The sequence below is a fragment of the Pseudomyrmex gracilis genome, unplaced genomic scaffold, assembly GCF_002006095.1.
Source record: "Pseudomyrmex gracilis isolate BER0280 unplaced genomic scaffold, ASM200609v1 scaffold_119, whole genome shotgun sequence".
Lineage (NCBI taxonomy): Eukaryota > Metazoa > Arthropoda > Insecta > Hymenoptera > Formicidae > Pseudomyrmex > Pseudomyrmex gracilis.
In genome coordinates, this window is record NW_018020703.1 from 379,015 (window position 1) to 393,651 (window position 14,637).

Sequence of the window (14,637 nt, forward strand, 5' to 3'; positions counted from 1 at the left end):
TCATTATCGCTTTGCGAATTCTCCTAACAATCGATAACAAGTTGGCAGTGTTTGTGAAGTTGTAATTATTTATTAAACATTAAAACACTTTCTATATATATATACGATAACTTTTCATGATCGAGAGAACAGCAGAAAACATGTACATTTCTCATGTGATATTGTAGACTAATTAACTATTAGTGTCACTTTTTTTTATTTATAAATAGAAACCCACTTTCACATGTACAGAGTGTTATCTTATTTCTGATAAAAACGAGAAAAAAAAAAAAAAAAAAAAAAAAAAGAGCGATAATCTTACAGCCGTCAATCCTGAAATAAAAAGAACTCAATAGAGTATTTAAAATGAGTAAAAAATATAATCGTCATTGATGTTGGCGTGCATATAGAAAACAATAATAGTTAAAACGAAGAGTACCAANCATGATCGAGAGAACAGCAGAAAACATGTACATTTCTCATGTGATATTGTAGACTAATTAACTATTAGTGTCACTTTTTTTTATTTATAAATAGAGAACAACACTCACATGAACAGAGTTCTCTCTAATATCTGGTAAAAACAAAAAAAAAAAAAAAAAAAAAAAAAAAAAGTGCGATTTTCTTACAGCCGTCAATCCTGCAATGTACAGCACTCAATAGAGTATTTAAAATGAGTAAAAAATATAATCGTCATTGATGTTGGCGTGCATATAGAAAACAATAATAGTTAAAACGAAGAGTACCAATGTGAGAGAATAGCACTTACGCATCTCGTCGTTATGCTTGCTTCGCTCTAAATTGCTCGTTTTTTGAGTATGTACCTAAATCACAGCTTGTGCTACTAAGTACTTAAGTAAAATATATTCCTCTCGATACTCTGCACTTATTGCTCTAACCAGTTACTATATATATATATATTTCTCTTTCTAAAATCTATATTCTTTATATATAAAATTATTTTATATATAATAATTAATATATATATATATATAAAATTTATTTTATAAAACATTTTCAACGTTATAATATCTTGTGGCTATTAAATATAATTAATAATCAATTAACCTATATAAAACATCGCTTTGATCTCGGTTCATCGTCATTAAATCATTTCCATTGCCTTCAATGTCATTAAACGGTAATCCAAGTAGGAACAACAATTTCATGGGATTGTCATGTGTTAACACAAAGAGAGCAATTTTCTTCTCGCGCTCTTTCGATTGTTCATAACTAATTAATAATTAATATAAAAAAAAAAAAAAAAATTACAACGGCACGAAGTGCCGCCGTGTGTTGTAGGATAGATAATCTCGCAAAGTGAAGATCGAGGTTCTTAATTATCTGTTTAATCAACAACCTTCTCCGGTTACGTTAGTTTTTGCCTTGCTTAAACTCAATTGCTTTCCCATCATCTCGGCGTGCGAAATATCGCGGAAAATTAATTTCCGCTCCTCCGCAATTAATTTGCAATTGACTGTGTCCCGCAGTTTCAACAATTCGATCTAACTCAAATCAACTGAGTGAATTCAAATAATATCTCGAGTAAACTTTAAGGTAAGTCCACTTTTGACTTATAAGCGGGGAGAGTAAGTAAAACGCACTTCTCAGTCGAGTTCAAATAACTCGCAACAAAAATCCAATCTCGAACAATTTCCCGAATCTCAAATTAATTCTTCAAAGAGAATTGTCTAAAACATTTCTACGATTACAGACTTATTTCTGGATACAACGAGTCTATTTAACCGCTTGTCATGGTGTATTGCTCTTGTAAGCTTCTCTCTTTCTCTCTCTTTCTCTCTTCTCTTGGCTTTTCCAAAACGTGGAAATCATTCGTGTAAAAAAATAAAAAGAAAACAACAATCGATGAAAAATAAAAAGACAGCAGAGACCAGCCACGGCTGCCACCGGTTTTAAAAAATAGAAACTAAACGAGAAACAGAGACACACTTCACATCTCGTGTCGCGTCGTCGTCTACGTCTTACAAACTAACTGGAAGAGTTGCAAGTTGCGGTTCCCGACGAGTCCACAGTCACCTGAGCCCTACTGGCAATGGCGGGAGACGTGGATGTTACATTGATCTCCGCCGTCGGGCTGATGTTTTCGTTGTTCCCGCTACCGGCGGCATTTCCGCTGGTGGTCTGCTGAATACTGGCGGGCTTCTGAGTCACGTGGGTCTGGTAATGCTTGGCCAGATGCGCTTTCTGGCGGAAACTCTTGCCGCAGAGCGAACAGGCGAACGGCTTCTCGCCGGTGTGCGTTCGAATGTGCACGTTCACGCTGTACTTGTCTTTGAAACCCTTGCTGCAGATGCTGCAGTAGTGCAGGGAGCGCTCCTTACGCTGAACGCTACCCGGTGAGCCGCCGGAACCGCTGCTCTGTGACTGATTCGTGTTACTACCGGTATCGGAGCCGGTATTGCCGTTACTGGCACCAGTGGCGTTACTGTTGTTACGATTGGCGCGTCTGACGTACTTCTTTGGCGGCTTGGAGGTAACGCCGACTCGAGCGGGTGCCATCTGCAGCTGACCCGACTGTTGCTTCTGTTGTTGTTGTTGCTGCGTCTGCTGTTGGTTCAGGTCGGTCTGTTGAGTGGGTTGTTGCTGCAAAACGTCCTGTTGAGGGGCTGTGACCACCGTGACGGCGCTCACTTGACCCAGATTAGCCGGTAACGTGATGGTGCCCAGACTCCCGCTTGCCGGATCCAACGTGTACATCACCGTGGTCGTTGCCGACACGTTGCAGACCGGGTCCAGGCTGCAGTACGATTCCACCACTTCGTTCGCGATGCTCTTCAGCTTTTCGTAATCACCCGGCCGGTAACTCTGATCCAACTGAGAAAGCAGCAAGTCCTCATCAGTGCAAGTCTGCATAGGTTCTTCTTGTTGGGACTGCTGCTGCTGTTGTTGCTGTTGTTGCTGTTGCTGATCGGACACCATTAAGCTTGCGTTTCCTGACACCGGCATCGAGATGGTGGACGTTTGCGAGGATGGCGAGGGCGAGGAGACCGACTGAGTCGATCCGGTGTACAGTTTGCCCTGAAGAGCGCTCCTCAGGAGACTCTCGGCGGAGTCTCTGGCACCCGCGGCGACCGCAGCCGCGGCAGCAGCTGCTACTTCCTGCAGATTCTGATCCGATAGTTTCCAGTCGTTGTTGTTGTCGCCTGAACAGTTGGCGGAAGATGTCCGCGTGCATAGTTCCTTGCTCTCGACGAAGCCGTTGTCGTCGGTCGTGTACTGCGACACGGTAAAACCGCGTCCGTCCGTCGTGTGAAATCTCTCGTTCACTTCGCCGCCGGCCTGCTGTTCGTGATCCTGTTCGCTCGTAGGCGGTTCCATATTCAGGATAGCTTCCAGATCGAGATTAGGTCGGAGGGACCAGGAGTCGCTAGAAGTGGGCGCCGGGCTCTTGCAGCAGTCCAGCGCGTCCATCGAGTTCGCCTCGTTATTCAGTACCGTCAGCGTGTAGATGGCACCGTCGGTATTCTGCCGATCGTTGGCGTTGCAACCCGCGCGACCCGAATCCACGGCCTGATGATGATCGTTGGGACCTCCCGCCGTCGCGTGAATGACACTGTCGCTGGCGTTCGAGGACCAATAGTATTTGTTGAGATCCTCCAGGATGTTGCAGGTTTGCTCTTTGTTCTCATCCTCTTGTCCCCAATAATCGCACTCGGACTGATCCATGGCGGTCTCGCCGGTCTGCTGAACGCTGCCATGTTGCGAACGCACCTGGTGCTGAGCGTGATGATGACTCAGAGAACCGGTGATGGTCGAGACCGGCGGTAACGCCGTCAAGGTATTGTTGTTAGTCTCCTTGATAAAGGGCGAAACGTGGGAGTTCTCGTGGTCCTCGTGGGTCTGTTGAAGATAACCGCCCATAGCGCGGCAGCTGGCGCTGCGATGCAGGAAGCTCTCCTCGTCGGAAACGACGCCATCGGCCGTGGTGCAGTGCGGCGGCGGTGACACTACGAAGTCGAAGAAGTCCGTCTTCGGCATGTCCTCACTGCCACTTCCCGGCGTGAAGGTCTCCGTCAGGTCCATGGAAACGATGTGGCGTCACTCTTCTTCTGACGTGCTCAATATCGCCCGGTTCTCGGATCCGTTTGATTTCAAACGCTCGCTGAAATCCGCTGGGCAATGTGTCCGAAGTACCCTCGTCAAACGCAGCGTCTTCGAATCCGCTCCATTCGCCACCACATCCTTGAGTCTTTTTCTTTTATCCAACAACCTGGAAAAAACAGTTAGATGTAAGTATGTGTTTGTAACTCGCTTATGTTTATCCTCACCTAGACTACGAGTTTTAAATGCCAACGTATATGCGGATCGTAAGAGAAAGATTTACGTCTGCTTTAACATGTCTTCAGCTCTTCCAATTGGAATTTTTAACACGCTTATCGTCTACAAACTTGTAGTTATTTTTCCTCAGGACTTTAACAATACAATTTTTTAATTTTATTTGGATTCAATCGGTAAAACAGACAACTTTAGCATCTCTTTAAGTCTGCAGTAACACCATGTGTTGCTGCGGTGTTGCAGGATAGCGAATACACAGAAAAGAAGTTGCGCAAGCAAGCAATCATTGCTCCTGCCACTCTGTGTCGTACACGTGCGCCGTTCTCTCTCTCTCTTTCTCTCTTCATCTCCCTCTCTTTTTCCCGCTTCTATCTTGCAAACTGTGCCTCGCTAGAGCGAATTTATACACGGTCACAGTGCGTTCCCACGCCGAGAAAGCCCTGTTCCACGAGAGTTATGCTTCGAACGATTTCGCAGCGCCGATGTATCGAGACAAACCACGTCGCGCACAAAATTCCGGAAAATCTAGATCGCTCCCTATATAATGTCATTATGCGCATTTCATGTTTGATGACAAGTGACGAAAGCGACACACGTTGTATATGACGCACGTAAAAGCGAGAACACGGACCGAAGACATGTGAAAAGTTGAAACAAGTTGCAGCTGACAAGAAGTTAATGCACAAGTATACTGATTGGAATAAAATCCGATTGCCATACGATTGAAAAATTATTAACGGTTATAAAACTAATAACATTTCAACGTCAAAATGTCAAGGAAAATCGTAATTGATTTTTGATAGTTTTTAATGATGGTCAGAAAAATGTGTGAGGAGACTTTTATTATTTATATCGATAAAACTCATCAAAATATGCAGTCAATCAATATTAAATTATTGTTGATATTAAATCAAATCGTCGTTACAATATGATCGAATTTGATAAAATTGATTGAAATTGCGAAAAAAAGAGAACGGATAGAAAATAACATCTCGAGAATTTTCAAAATTTTTTTTAAGAATGTTTTTTATCAAATTAATAAATTTAACATCAGAGTCGCGCTGAGAAAATCTCAGACTGGATAAAAATGTAAGTCAAGAGCGATAAGAAGCCCCCGCAATGTGATTATTACTCCTCGCAGCGATCTTCTTTTTCTCTTGACTCTTGCGCCTTGTGCAACGCGATCTAGTTTCGATCTTTCGTGAGAGTGGTACAACACGGTAGGAGACCAGGAGAAATAATCAGCGGGCATCGCGTTAGGCAATTCGTTGCCCGAAGGAAATCGGATTGTAAAGTTCGACGATCTCTCTCGCAACGATTCCAAAGAAAATGATGGGAGAAGAGATAAAAAGTTTATAGAAATCTGTTTTTTTTTTTTTTTTATTATTTTATTTTTATTTTTTTTTTTTTGTACGATGTCGGGACCTCTCTGCAACCCGCACGTGGAAGATCGATCGACTCGGGCTAATGAGATACGGTCGATTACGACGATTTCATCGATTCCGCGAATTCGTGAACGACCGGCAATTCATTGCTTTTTTCTCGATGTTCGCGAACGATTAATTTTTTTCAAGATCTTATTTTTATTTTTCACAGCAAATGTCAACTTTATTTACTCGATTTGTTTAATAATGTAAAACTCATTCAATTTATATGTCAAGTATCAAAGTTGTGAAATTTATTGTTTATATTTATTTTAACAATGAAGTTAAAATTTTTTGTGTAGAAGTTTGGCTTGTTCGATTGTTTCGAAATACAAAGTTTGAACGTCAAAGTTCGTCTTTTTGGGTTGTCAAATTTTTATTGATTACACAAATGAAGGAAAACTTCTCTTTGAAAAATATAAAATACTTTAGACTTCAAAATAAATCAGCTTTTGCAAGGCTTCTTTGCGCGCGCGCGCGTGCGCAACAAGGTGTTCGGCTACTTCCCAGAGTAAAAGAGGTCAAGGATCTTTTCGCGCTGGGAACTCGAGAACCATCGAATCGATCGAATTTCGGGTGCGAAGAGAAAAAGAAAAAGCTGAGATGTGCAAGTCGATCTTTTGCGAAACAAACAAAAAGGCCTGTAAACGGCTGTATTTTTCATCTTCCTCTGCTGCGGTTTCTTACGATGCGAGAAATCGGTAAAACCTTATACAAGGCGCTTTTATATGCCGTAATAACACATCCGCGGCCAAATTTTATTGCTTCATTCTGATCGATACAATTTCCCAACCGAATCATCGGGACTCTCTTTTTGCTTTGCTTTTTGATTCGACAAAAAATCAATTGTAAATTCGCGGTTTTTGCTGGCAATTTTACACCCTTCTTAAGTTGTTCGAAAAAATCCAAAAAGTTTGCAAGAAAGATAGCATCGATGATTAACACTCTAGAGAGCTCTTATTTTTATGGTCAAGATTATTAATTTTCAGCAAACAATGTGCAATTACGCAGAGAGTCGAAAAACGTGTCTCTTCATCTCTCGAAAAGTTTTTTACGTATCACAACGCAGAACGGAGAGCTCGAGAGCTTGAAAAGTGTACGTAACGGAACAAGATAAAAAAAAAAAAAAAAAAAAGAAAGAACAGAAAGAATTATTCTCCGCATTATCCGCGTTGCGAAACTCCTCGTAACGAGAAGCCGTGTAAGCGCGGCGTTTATGTCGTCGGAGCAAAACGCGGGCGAGTATCGGCGAACTGATTGCAAAATAACAGGATGGAGAAGAATGGAAAACGCGGAGAAGAAGTCGGGGGTACTGTGATCATGAAACGATACTGTGGACAAATGAAGTAATAAACTCCTTAGCGAGCGAGAAACGAGCCGAGCGGGATTGGCAAAAGAGCGAGCTGGGAAACCGATGCTGTTCGTGAAATTATGATGTAATGTTCGTCGAGAAGAACAAACAGGATCCGTCCGAAGAGAAGACAGCAAAAATGTATTAATAGACCGTTTACTTCGGTCGCAAATAAATTGAGGCGTCTTACGCAACGGAGTTGCATTGCGACGAGAAAAAAAAGACGACGACGATTAAGTCGTCGTTATGTGTTCCAGCGCATAAATGGACGGACAGAATTTTGCCAAACGACAAAGTAGAGATTTTATTTTTACATACGCGCGCAGAGAGAGAGAGAGAGAAATTTAGATTTCGAGATAAGACTCTCGAGTTTCTCCTGATCTTCCGAGCATAACTCGGAAAAAAAAAAAAAAAAAATTCTGCCCGGAGCGAATTAAATCGCGCGTTTAAAACCGCGGTAGTAGTAGGTTTTATTAATTTACGCGCGTAAATTTAATTTCGGGAGTGTTTTATGGCTAGCTTTGCCGACTGGCCTGTAGCTCAAGTTTGTCGAAAAAGATGGCTCTTTTAAAGCCGCCAACACGCGGCGGCGGCGGCTTTCTCTTTCGCCGCTAGTCGCGCGCACAATTAAAGAAGCCAATTTAATTGAAAAAAGTATGAAATTGGCCGCCGCAATTAAGGGGCAAGACCGCTTAACCTACTTGCCGTCAAACAATTAAATATGGGAGAGCTGCAAGAAACAGGTAGCACTAAAAGTCAAGTGTACCTATATAAATATAATATATATGTATCGATGGAACGGCTATCTGTCAAATCGGTCGCAAAAAAATCAGATTATCTCGTAAGATCGACCAAGTTAGTGTCGGACGACACGGTTCGCGATACTTCAACGCACCGAGTGTGTTTACCGCGAGCAAACGTGCGCGCGCGGTCAATTATCTGTTTGCTTGTTTACACAATTAGATTTGCATAGTTCAATTATCGCATCGAGATTGTGATTATTCATCACACACGGTCTGTGACTGAGAGAAACGTCATCTACACCGGTACTTTTGTCGAAAACAGAAAAAGGCGGAGAAAAAAAATGTGGGAGCAGCAAAACAAGGAGAATGCGAACGAGAACGGATAGAGACGTGCGAGAGGAAAAGATGTATGAATAAATAAATATATGTACGAGAAGAGACAACGTGTGTGAGAAGACGGGCGGTTTCAAGGCGGTCTCTTCGTATTGAGGGAAACGGATGTTCGGCCCAATTCCCGCAGCAACACGCGCGCGCGCGCAAAATGCATGCAAGCACCTTCGTGTATCGCCACGCTAGACTTATAAAATCAGAAATAATATCAGATCGCGAGAGAGTACGGGATGGGAAGGAGAGAGGTGTAAAAAGTGTTAATTGGCGTCAAGTACACGATTTTTTCGTTATTAGGAATCGAGTTAAGAAGGATGCGAGGTGGTTTTTTTCTTCTTGTAAGTTTTGTTTCAGAAACGCGGGAATTATACAAATTTGTAAAAATGTATTCAACGCGAGCGTTTCTACGCTGTGTTCGTTGAAGAATAGTTAAATTTTAATTGCAAAATCCAATTGCGTCGAACGAAGCCGCGCGCGCGCGCGGAATAATCGCACTTACAAAGGCGCGGCCCACGCACACACACACACACACTTACTCACACGCAGTATCCCGAGATTGTCGGGATACGCGACGCCTCAAAATTCATCAAAACTGCAGCAAAACGCATTCCCGGGCATCGTGTTGCAGATACTCGTGCGCGCGTGTTGCATCGCGGTTTGCATTAAATCCCGTTAGAAAACAATCCGCGCCGCACCGCGCCGGTTTCTCGATTTCGTGAGATGATGTAGCGGGATGCGCAACCGAGATACCGAGCGCGTTTTTATCGCGCGTTGCCGCTTTGCGCGACGACGAATCGCCGCCGCGGTCGGTCTCTCGCGGGACGGCTCGCAGAAAAGTCTCTCTCGCTCACTCTCACTCTCTTTCTCTCTTCTAGACGCGCAAGCCGCGAAGAGAAACAAGCGCCGCCGCTTATGCACGAGATCTCTTTCGGAAGTTGGTACGCTATTTGGGACAACATACAACGTGCATCCTCTCACTTGGCTATTTAATCCGCGCGAAGCTTACACATCCGCATTTTTGCGGTCCTGTCTTCTTCGTGTCAGAGAAACCCTGCGGCGGTGGGATCATCCTCCTTATCGAGTACACTCTGTCTAAACACGTAACGGAAGAGAACACGGCGAAATAGGTTTTATCTAGACACTTTGGTAGAGAACACGGATACAAGATACACGATTGACCCGTGGCTAGCAGATAGTTTGTATACGAAGACTAATAGCGTCGAGAGACCTCGGGTTCAAATGTCATTCAAGATTTTTTTGTTGGGGGGTCATTACCTTTTGGAAAGTAAGGCAAAAAAAAAGTTAAATATCGTAAATTGAGCTTGAGGCGCAAATTAGCGTCCGAAAAATAAAGAAAAAAATTTCAAATTAATTTAAATCGATCCTTAATTAAATGTGTAATTTCGTATAGTCAGATAATATCGACGCTCACACTGACATCTGCGTTCGAACTCTTAAGTTTTCTGAGTTTGAAAGTTTTGGCAGAAAGAAATTACGGTGGCGCAATATTTTATAATGTGATAAAACAAAAATATTACAAGTAAACACGGAACGCGGCGCGGCAATGTAAATCAAACAACAAAAAGATATCCATTTACTCGGTCTACATTTATCCTCGCATGTTTTTTCTTAATTCGTTCCATTATTGTACACCGGAGAAATGTCGCGATGTCACTGTCGCGCGGCACGTGAGAGGTCGGCGGAGCTTGTGCTTTGCACGCGCGCATCAGGCCACGTGCGCAACGAACGGACGATGCATCCTTGTCGTGTTTAGAATGCGTTTCATCAGTTACCGAGCGATTTCCATATTCGTATGGGAAACGGCAAGCAGGCTGGGTTTTACGAGAGACTTCTTTTTGTTTTCTTTTTTCACGTTCCGCTTCGCCCGGTTTTGTTGCTCGGCTTCGAGAAAAAAACCGATACAACGCATTGACTCGCGTGTCAAGAATTGACCCTTACTTCGGGGGTTCGAAGAAGGTCGGTTCACGCAATCAATGTACAAATCGTTGCAATCGCGTCAACACAGAGACAAGAGAGAAACGAACTTTTAACACGAACAACTCGCAACTTGACGAAAAAAAAAGAAATTCGAAGAATGAGAGACTGTTAAAATTGTTTTTTTTTTTTTTCTATTTTATTTCATGTTTAAATTAAAAAATTAAAAATTACGCACTTATAAATTATTGCACGTTGGTTAGCATTGCCGGCAGCGCTTGTGACAATCCGGCGATGTTTGTCTCCTGGCGGCGACGATTTTTTACCGGCATTTTGAAATCGGAGTTTCTCGCGCGAGCGAAATATGTAGTTATGCGCGTGCGTGCGTGTCGACTGCCTGGCGGTACGAGATAAGTGTCGGTTAAATAATTCAAGAAGGATACAAATATACTCGAGATATAGTCGGAGGTAAACTATGCCCGGGGAATCATAATCACGTGCAATCGAGTGGGATTTTCGCTTCGCCGAGCAATGTCTGAGAGTGTATGCTCGGTAAATTGTCTTATTTATTGGCCGTTTGACGTGCGCAAATAGCAAGATCGGCCTTTTTAAACACCTACTACGTGTTTGTTTTTAAACAAACGCGCAATATTCTTTCGTTGAATTAACTCCACGAGTGTGTTGATTTTTTCTTCGACAAAACGCCAATCCGAAACTTTCCCGCTTTGAAATTGAACTCGAATTATTATCAAGAATGTGCTCTTTTCCCGAAACAAAGGGTGTTTTTTTTTTTTTTTTTTTACGTCAGAGAAAAAAGAACACAAGCGCGTAATTAAGACAACACACTGTGTGCCGACGTAATTCGCCGCGAGGACACACAGCCTCTGTTATATATATACCTATGCGCGGCGCAATAACTTTCGGGATTCAGGTTGCTAATTGCAAAGCCGAGAAATACTCGTAGGCTTACTAATTGCTAATTAGCAATTAGCCTCACGTATAAAACGCAGCCGCGTATTAAGTCCAAGCGCGGGAGATGCTTTTCTAGGACAATCCTGTACTGAAATTGTCGCGTTCCAGCCTAATCGCTCGTTCGTGTTGGAAGCCAGAAGAGACACACACGGGTGTCTTCGTCTGCGCAGCCTCCGCGGACACGCCTTCGCGGCGGAATTCGAGCGCGGAAGAGCGCGCGATGTGTATACGCGCGTGTCCCTAGCAGCTATTCTCCGCGCTCTTTGCAACAACCGTATTGCAAAACCGTTTCTTTGTAAAAGCCTTCGTCGGGAAAGTGCATATTTGCATAAAACCCGCCGCGCATTTGCGATGGCGAAATTTTTTTATTCCCTTGTTTGTTTCTCTCGCCGATTAACGACCTTTCTTTCGGGGAAGGTGAGCAGTGTGCTTCGCTCCGATAGCGCCAAAATCAGAGAAAGCGGAGCGTTATTATGTTCGACGCGCTTTTAATTGAACGCGGTGGAATTTTTGGGAAATCAACGGCGGCTTTCTTCATCGCTCGTTTCCCGCGCGCTCGAGAAATAAATTTTTACGGTATCGCGCACTGGTGTGCGTTCGATTAACATCAAAATAATTCATTTGTTAATACGTGCAACGCAAATGTGCGTATTCATTGTTAATAAGGAAAACTGCGCGAGAAAGGCGAGAAACTTTTAAAAATATTCAAATATGTAATTTTATTAAGACACGTATGTGCGCGCATTTATTTAAAATGTGTTTGAGTATATACAACTCTGAGAGAGGCAGATTTCTGTATTGTATCTCTGTCGAGAGATCGACCGAGAAGCTCCTCCGAACAATTGCATCGATATTTGAATCTCAACGGCGGTGAAACCGGGAGATGCGAGGCATACGTCTGGTGCATTTAAAATCAACCTGACATCCGCTTTATTCCCGTCTTTGTGGGTAGCGAAAGAATTTGTGTTCCCTTGTCCGCATACGAAGTCTCGCTCAGCGCGTGCGCGCAACCGCGTCGTCCGCGCAGGCCATTTATTTCGAAACGCACAAAGGAACCCACCACGCGCGCAAAAGCTTCGGCAAAGTTTCTGAGATATTGTTTTATATAAAATATTAGACTCTCGCTTCATCTCGGATGACGTTTTGATCGACGTCGCTTTGGCATCCGTCGCGAAGAAATAAATGTTTGAAGAGATCGTTATACTCGTTCCACTGGAATCGATCCGGTATATACGGGATTCGATTTCACTATATGGATCGCGACGCGGATCACCTGTTCGAATTCCGGGGAATCCGGTTTTCTACTATCGTCGTCGTTATCTACTATCGGTTTCGTAAGCGCAACGCACCGCCGAGAAAACCGAAAAATCGCTGACATAATTTCCGGAAGAAAAGGTATAAACTGCCGCGACACACGGAGGGAAGAAAAGAGGCGGGGAGGGGGGGGGAATCGCGAGGTGAACGCCTTCGTGGTGCATTAAAATCGTATTAAGGCCGTCTTGGTGTTAGCAACTGCTTACCCTCCGATAATAACTAGTCTTGAGACTGGACTTTACGCGGTCCGTGCAAACATCATGGCACAGCGTGTGTGTGTGTGTGTGTATATATATATGTGTGTTTGTGTGCGCATTATGCGCGCTCGATCATACAAATTTCTAAATCGCTGGAACAAGTGTCACGGGTACTGATGAAGTGACGTTGTCTATGCGCGCGGCCTTGAGCACCCTCTTTTCACACCTTTTCTTCTTGCGCCATGCTCTTTCATTGTGTCTCGTAACAGCAATTTTAATTCTACAATTCTGTCTTTTTTTTTTTGTCATCCTTAAACCGGTTCTCTCTTAGTGTTAAAATTTATTGCAATAAACATTTTCTCGAAATCAATTCCTCGAAGTCTTTTCGACGATCTTCGCAACTGTATTCAGTTAAAAAAAAAAAAAAAAAAAAAAAAAACGTTTTTGAAGGACTCAAACGTGATTAGATTTTATTAAACGCGCGTTCGGACAAGCGCGTTCTGCTTCCTTCAAACACATTGTGCGCAATCCGCGACATAACACAATAGCGCGCAGCAGAATAAATCTGATTAAAGAATATACATCATAATTAGTAGTATAAAAAAAAAAAGAATAACACTCGTGTCATAGCGGACTATATTGAACGTAGATTAGATCTATTTCCGCTTGAATCGTTTTTTTTTTTTTTTATAACGCACCGTGATTGTGCAACGTATAAATCTTCATTCTGCAACGCAATGCGTAATCTTGCACGATCCCGCAATACTAATTGTAAATCGTCGCGTAATCCGTTTGCGGAATTCATGAATAATGAAACTGTCACTCTTTTTTTTTTTTCTTTCTTCTACAGCGTTCCCATTCAAATATATTTCGCGCGTAATTTGTTATACAGCGAGCATGTAATATTGAATTTTTTTTTTCTTCTTTACAAATGCGACTGTGAGATGCGTACGTGCAAAAACAAAAAATAACAAAAATCCATTTAATAATATTTTACGTGACCAGATAGTTGAAACAGGGAACGTACTCGCACAAGACCGAGAGCCGATCGAGACGCAAACGCGGCGATATCGAAAGTGTCGCGTTTGGCGATTGGTTTGTTTTTTGCGACGAATATATTTTTCGCGAATACATTTTTGAACAATAACGGCAAAGAAAGGAAGCGTGCGACTCGAAAGGATTGATACCGCTATGCAATTAATCAGTGACATTGATCGTTACTCAGGAGAGCCGTTCTGCCTGTAACTTCCTTCAAGGACGAGAGTAACGAGTGTGCGCGAAACGAAATAAATAAACGAGATCCCGGCGGGCCCCGTTATAAATCTCGGTGCTAATTCATCCTTTTTGTTCTTTTTTTGTTCCCGCGATGAAAACCATCCGTGACGACTTGTTTCTTTTTTTTTTTTTTTTTCACGCGCGCTATAATATCCCAAGGTCCGTCGCACGATCTCGGAGAGATTGATTTTTGGACAAAGTTTTTCCGATGTGGAAAGATCGGCCGGATGCGACTCGAGCCTGAAAGACGAGTAATGTTAAAGATATATGTAGTTTTGCGTAGTTATCTTCTACAATTTATAACTTTTTATGAATCTCCACCGAAATATTTCAAACACTCCAAAGGACACGCTCGATGATTCGATACCGCAAATGTAGCTTCGTCCAATCGATAGGTTGCATTCGAGAACACGGAGAGGGACATACGAACGCCGGTTTCGAGAGATACAACGATATCGGGATTGAAACTTGCTTAGTTTAAAATAGTTACAACGTCCTTGGGAGCTAATTATAGGCTACGGTCGATTGCGAGATATGCCTTTCAACCGTTGTGCGAGATTCTCGCGAGCGCGCGCGCGCGTGTACTTATCGAATTTTCTGCCATTTTTTTTCGGGATTGCTCAACGTCGAGCGATAACGTATCCTATCCTCGCGTTATACAGTTGAAAGAAAAAAAAAAAAAAACTGTAATGTAGATCCAGTCGCAGATTAATCATCGCGGAAGACACTAATCACAGTTGCCAGTTGTTAATATTACGGTATAT

General features: G+C 42.8%; 1 protein-coding gene across 1 annotated transcript in view; it reads right to left on the minus strand.

Moving 5' to 3' along the window:
- Nucleotides 1-1,004: 1,004 nt before the first annotated feature.
- LOC109856467 (myb-like protein AA) overlaps nt 1,005-14,637 on the minus strand; it is a 31,425-nt gene continuing 17,792 nt past the window's right edge. Inside the window, exon 2 of the mRNA XM_020431778.1 lies at nt 1,005-4,210. Within this exon, the coding sequence (XP_020287367.1) occupies nt 1,969-4,023 (2,055 nt within the window). The 5' untranslated portion in view covers nt 4,024-4,210 and the 3' untranslated portion in view covers nt 1,005-1,968. The remainder of the gene's footprint in view (nt 4,211-14,637) is intronic.